The sequence below is a fragment of the Mytilus californianus genome, unplaced genomic scaffold (assembly GCF_021869535.1).
Source record: "Mytilus californianus isolate M0D057914Y unplaced genomic scaffold, xbMytCali1.0.p SCAF_5, whole genome shotgun sequence".
NCBI classification, from domain to species: Eukaryota; Metazoa; Mollusca; class Bivalvia; order Mytilida; family Mytilidae; genus Mytilus; species Mytilus californianus.
Window position 1 is genome coordinate 21,932,436 of NW_026262701.1, and position 6,297 is coordinate 21,938,732.

At 34.5% G+C, this 6,297-nt stretch overlaps 1 protein-coding gene across 3 annotated transcripts; it reads right to left on the reverse strand.

The window, feature by feature from the left end:
• Positions 1-1,209: 1,209 nt before the first annotated feature.
• On the reverse strand, positions 1,210-5,415 carry LOC127701015 (uncharacterized). Of its 3 annotated transcripts, none has more exons than XM_052204775.1 (3): positions 5,169-5,408; positions 1,869-4,066; positions 1,210-1,432 (listed from the first exon to the last, which is right to left on the reverse strand). In XM_052204775.1, exons 1-3 carry the CDS (start codon positions 5,230-5,232, stop codon positions 1,394-1,396), a joined length of 2,301 nt encoding a protein of 766 aa, XP_052060735.1. In that variant the 5' UTR covers positions 5,233-5,408; the 3' UTR covers positions 1,210-1,393. The 3 variants fall into 3 exon arrangements, with proteins under 3 accessions (XP_052060735.1, XP_052060736.1, XP_052060734.1); XM_052204776.1 differs by lacking the exon at positions 1,210-1,432 and having other exon boundaries at positions 1,735-2,192; positions 2,457-4,066; positions 5,169-5,415; XM_052204774.1 differs by lacking the exon at positions 1,210-1,432 and having other exon boundaries at positions 1,737-4,066.
• Positions 5,416-6,297: the final 882 nt, after the last annotated feature.

A 6,297-nucleotide genomic window follows, 5' to 3' on the forward strand; every position in this document is an offset into this window, starting at 1 on the left:
CTCGTTCCTCTTTTTTTTTCCCGATCTTACTTTTTACATCACAAATTATACTCACCAGTCTGTATACTGGAGAAAATGTATTTATACATCCCTTGTCAAGTGCATAATCTCTCACACATTTTAGAAAATTAACAGGCAGTGAAAAAAGAATAGTTCTAATGTACGTAACCCTAGCGGATGATGAAGATGTGAAAGAAGGTCATCAAAGCTCCAAGAGGGCGATCTAGATTTGGATGACATTTTTTTTACATTGGACCGATGGTAATGTTTTTGCCCATGACTACGCTGGTGTCTTAAAGTAGTATTAAATAGGCTCATTACGTTTCCTTCACTGCAGGCTAGACTTGACAAATTTCCTACTCCTTTGATGTTATCATTGCAACCATATGACATTGCAGAACCTAGTTCCCTTATCCAGAAATTTCTATATCTTTTCGGAAAGGATTACTTAGTAAAGGGCTTTTGGTGTGGTGATAAATTTTCTCGATGTTGCGTACTTTCATAGATAAAGAATGATCATGGTCCGGTTGATTAGATGAAAGATAGGTATATGACTGAATACAATTTCTGGAGAACATCTCTTGGAAAGTGGTGTTACATTTTCTTTTTTCCAGTCAAGTGCACAATTGTAATGACTTATTGAATAACAGAGATAAAGGATAGCTTAATTCGCGAGTCGCATATTTTAGAAGTCTTGGACTAATGATGTCGGGGTTTGTTGCCATAGATACGTCTAACAAAAAGAATTGATCCATAAACTTCCTCTTGCGTTACAAGTATGAACGACGTCACTTAAATTTACATCCGGAATATTTGTAGAGGAGTCGTCAACGCTCGATTTTTCACATAAAAACAACGAGTAAAGGCATTTGCCTTGTCTTTATTATCGTCTAAGTAGGTATCATTCAGTAGGATAAGGGGTAGTCCGTAGATTTAGAAGGTAGCCAAGCAAAGTTACGCATTTTTTCTACCAATTCTTGATGTAATTTATCTGAATTTATTGATTCAAAATGTTTTTCAGGATGTTTGCATGTTTAATCAAATTGACAAATTCATTTTAATTTTAATAAAGTTTACCCAAGTTTGTCATCCTCTTGATAGTCGGTTTGTATATTGCCACCCTATTTATCATTTTCTTCCAGTTCATGGTCATTATCGCCGGCCTGTATATTATCATCACTTACATGATCGTCGGTCTGTTAATTGCAATTCTTTTTTTTTTATCGTCGGCTTGTTTGTCATCATTTCCATGATCGTCGGCTTGTTTAATGCCATAATTTTTATCATCTTCATCCAGTTCATGGTCATTATCGCCGGCCTGTTTGTTGTCTTTATTTATTTTTATTTTTTTCTTGCCGGACTGTTTATTGTCATCATTTTCATGATTGCCGGCCTAATTACTAGTATTGTCATCATTTTCTTGGTCGTCGGCCTGTTTATTGTCTTCATTTTCTTGGTCGTCGGCCTGTTTATTGTCATCATGAGCTTTCAATCAAAGAGTTTTGAATGCCTTATAAAATTCCGACAAGAATTTATAAATTGTAAAACAAACAAATAATTTGTCTCTGCCCATTATTGTAATAGAAGTTTTCAATGAACACTTTAACCTAGAATGACCAAGTGAGGATTTTTACAATTCAAAACTTTTTCAATGATTCCTATCTTTTTATTGATCAAACCAAGGAGGTTATATGATTTTCTAAATCAAAAAGAAATCCAAGAATTACGTATCTGATTTTTATTTTTGTAATCAGCGATCCACGAATTTACGTATACCACGAAACGTCTTTTTTTCTCTATCCACGAAAATTGATATCCACGAAAATAAATGAATCCACAGTATTGTCATCATTTTCTTGGTCGTCGGCCTGTTTATTGTCTTCATTTTCTTGGTCGTCGGCCTGTTTATTGTCATCATTTTCTTGATCGTCGGCTTGTTTGTCATCATTTTCTTGATTGCCGGCCTGTTTTTTGTCATCATTTTCTTGATTGCCGGCCTGTTTATTGTCATCATTTTCATGATTGCCGGCCTGTTTATTGTCATCATTTTCATGATTGCCGGCCTGTTTTTTGTCATCATTTTCTTGATTGCCGGCCTGTTTATTGTCATCATTTTCATGATTGCCGGCCTGTTTATTGTCATCATTTTCTTGATCGTCGGCTTTATTGTCATCATTTTCTTGATTGCCGGCCTGTTTATTGTCATCATTTTCATGATTGCCGGCCTGTTTTTTGTCATCATTTTCTTGATTGCCGGCCTGTTTATTGTCATCATTTTCATGATTGCCGGCCTGTTTATTGTCATCATTTTCTTGGTCGTCGGCCTGTTTATTGTCATCATTTTCTTGATTGCCGGCCTGTTTATTGTCATCATTTTCATGATTGCCGGCCTGTTTATTGTCATCATTTTCATGATTGCCGGCCTGTTTATTGTCATCATTTTCTTGGTCGTCGGCCTGTTTATTGTCATCATTTTCTCGATAGTCGGCCTGTTTATGGTCATTTTTTTGATAATCGTCGGTCTGTTTATTGCCTTTCTTTTTTTTATCGTCGGCTTGTTTGTCATCATTTCCATGGTCGTCGGCTTGTTTATTGCCATCATTTTTATCATCTTCATTCTGCTTATTTTCATCATTTTCAGCTTCAAGTGCTGTATTGTCTGAATTGTCTTCATCTTCATTCTTCTTATTTTCATCATTTTCAGCTTCAAGTGCTGTATTGTCTGAATTGTCTTCATCTACAGTTTGTTCAATTTGCCATAAAACTTGTTCATATTCACTTTTGATGAACTTTTGAACACATATTCTGCCTGTGAAACCAGCAAATAAGAACATGTTTGTGAATCCCTGCGGGGCAATCAAATAATATTTTGACTTTCCCCCACTATCTATCGGAATAATTTTCCATGTGCCATACACCGCACTAGGATCACCACTTAATCCATCCACCCACATTCCATTGATCACCGCCCTAACATGATACTCGGTGTGTCTGTGGGAATTAATATGAAAATAATTTCCACCAATACTTGCACGCTGGAATGTAAAACGGTTTTTTTTCTGAGCGACAGATTTGGTATATGTCCATCTAACAAACTTGAGTCCTGGGAATTTATTTTTTGCCATATACATCTTTGAGTCTTTATACATGACTGGTTTTATATGATATACGCCTTCGCACAGAAAATTCAAATCATCCATTTTCATTTCATGCGCTTCTAGGAATTGTTGTATTATCTTGTGTTCGAACAAGTTTCCAGAATAATGGATGATTGCAGTTTCTCTCGATGGCTGGACTAAGAATTTTAACAATTCCCTATTTTCATCTTGTTGTTCCTCGATAACAGCTTTCACTCCTTTAATAAGACTTGGTGAATTATTTGAAAATTTCAGTAATGCATATATATGCCATAATATTCCTCTCTTCATCGTATCAAGACAACAGTAAACGTGAATATAACGAACAATTTTTTCAAATTCCGAGGTTCTATAACTACAATATTTTTCATATTCCTCGTCTCTGAGCTCCTTGATACGCTTTGCTAATTTTCCCATCGTTGCAAAGCCGTCACCGATTGGAACCATTGCGCAGACAGCACTTACTTCATGGGTTTCAAGTTTTTTGTCGCCCATAGCACATACTAATTTGGCATATTTTGTCAATGTACATTTTATTCCTTCACATTCGTTCAGCATATCGCTATCGGATTGTTCTTTTAGCATCTCCTTCAGAGTAGTTTCTAGATTAGGACTATTCGTCTGTCTGTTGAATAATGCCATGCCAGCAACAATAACAAAATACAAGACGGAAAATACCGGATGAACAGTGGACAACTGTTTGAAAATGGAAGAAGCATTTTGAAATAATTGCACACCTACAACAACATTTAAATCATTTTTCTTCAAACTGGGCAGTAATGAAACAAATGAAACAATGCTTGACCGCAGTTCCTCTGAATCGGCATCGCTCAGTTTGTCTAATTCATCGAAAACAGACTGAAGAGCTTTCTGTAATTCGTTGTCAATTGGTAGTATTTCAAGAATAATTTTCAGTTCCTGATATAGTCCTAAAATTAAAAAAAGTTAACTCTATATTTACGTATAATCCTTTTAATCAAAGTAAATATATAATGAAAAGATCGTAGTAGAAAATTGTCTTAAATATGTGTTGGTAATTAATAATGCACGTCCTGTCTTCTGGATAAATCATATGGTCAGATCATATGTTTTCGTACGTCATATGAATTCGTATTATGCATGCTTTTTCAATGGAAATTGTGACGTCACAATGCATTCTTAATAGCACGAAAACGATGAGACGAGGATATATGCACTTAATTTATAATTACACGTAGAATTCAATTGAGCTACCAGTAAAATAAATAAGAACTGTGTCGTGAGAAATGGCGTTTTGAGAGCACGGACATGTATATACTTGTTGGCAGATATAAAATAACGTATCCCTGGTTGCTGAGACTACTATAACAGTAGTAGTCTCAGCTGGTTGATATAAACTAAAATAAGGTCCCAAATACGTGTGCATGACTGAGATTTTTTCCTTCATTTTACAGAATTACTTAAAATGTCAAAATTACAAGAGGACAGATAGAATGCGTTATTTCCGTTTCTATAGAAAAGATAGAAGAAACACCTGAGAATAAATCTGAATGATATATAAATTGGTAACAACGCATATGGAATAGGATCCCAGTTACAGGATACCAGTCCAGTACCCACGAATGACGTCCAATCTATTTTTAAATGGGATATTGTACCGAGATGAAAATTATGTTAAGATGCTTAAATTTGTAGTATATTCAAAGGGTATTCATTAAACTTTCAACTTTTGTTAAATTTTAGGTGGTTCTGAAATGTATAGGGTAGATGATTGTCTGAGTAAATGGTCCAAATTTTATTTTCGATTTTAACCAGGAAGTTTATAAATTTAACCTAATTATACTCAAAATAGTATTGCTCTCTTAAATGCCGGTCCATAATAATGACTCTTTAAGAATTCTCCAAGAAACCATGGGATACAAAGTTATTGAAATTTTGCAGTCTAATATAGGGAATAAAAAATCTGCCCATCAATTATGATAAAATTGAATATTGAAGTAATGGGGGAAATAATTGAGTCCCCGTTCCACATTTGTTGATGTAACATTTTACCTGCTTGTGTAGTTGATTTCGTTGCATTACTTTCTTCGCCAGCGAGATCTGAATTTGATGCCATATTGTCATTCCATTCGTATAGATATGGCTTTAACTAGAAGAATTTAGCATTTTTTCTAGACCTGCATGATTTGGTAAACATCGCAGTATATCCGAGTTATATAGTAGCATTAACACCAGACTGGTACCCGGCCGTTATTTGACAAGCTTGAAGGCATACTGAATATTTTACGGAGGGAACCAACCTACATTAACACTAATGTCTTATTCCAAAGTTGAAACGCTTTTTAACTACGCTTAGCAATTTTTAACATAAAACGACACAGTTCATTGTTTTTATTGTTCATGGACAATACATGTGAAAAGTTAGATCACTATTTGACATAGTGTGTCAATTGTTTTTCTTCTTGGGAACCGATATTATTTATTTGTTATTTAATATAAAGGGTAAAATAAGTACATTTTATGGGACATAAAAATTGAATGTGCCATACGGTGACATATTATCATTGATATTGTCAAATTGATAAATTAACTGTTTTCAAAATCTTCAATTGTGCGAAATAATAAGGATTTTCTATACCCAGGAATAGATTACCTTAGCTGTATTTCGCAAAATTTTTCGGATTTTCTGGCCTTCAATTCTCTCCACTTAGTACTTGATTTGGTCTTTTATATTTTTATTCGAACGTTACTGATGAGTCTTTTGTAGACGAAACACCCGTCTGACGTACAAAATTATGAGCCTGGTATCTTAAATACGCGTCATTTAGACTTAAATGGATAGTTGTTTTATTGGCAACCACACCACATCTCCTTATCTTACTAGTATATTTTTGAGTGCATCTCTCTATTGATTGTGATCATGTTTACTGATTTTCCATAGCCCCTCTTTTGATTTTTCTGCCTGAAGAAGTAGTTGCTCACTTTGACCGTTCTCATTAATCTTCTGGTTTAGTTTTATGATTTCAAGGTTCCTCTTCTTGGATCTGTCTTGTATAAAGTTTCCGCCTTTATGATGTAGGATTTTTATATCCTTTGTACTTTTTATACTTTTACAGTATGGGTCAATCTATAAACTTTATTTCGGCACCTGGATGTTGATAAAAAAAAATTTTATAGCTCT

Coding starts and splice junctions, on each gene's coding strand:
- LOC127701015 (XM_052204774.1), bottom strand. CDS start 5,232: ATGGCATCAAATTCAGATCTCGCTGGCGAAGAAAGTAATGCAACGAAA. Junction 4,067..5,168: donor GAAATCAACTACACAAGCAG/GTAAAATGTTAC, acceptor TTTTAATTTTAG/GACTATATCAGGAACTGAAA.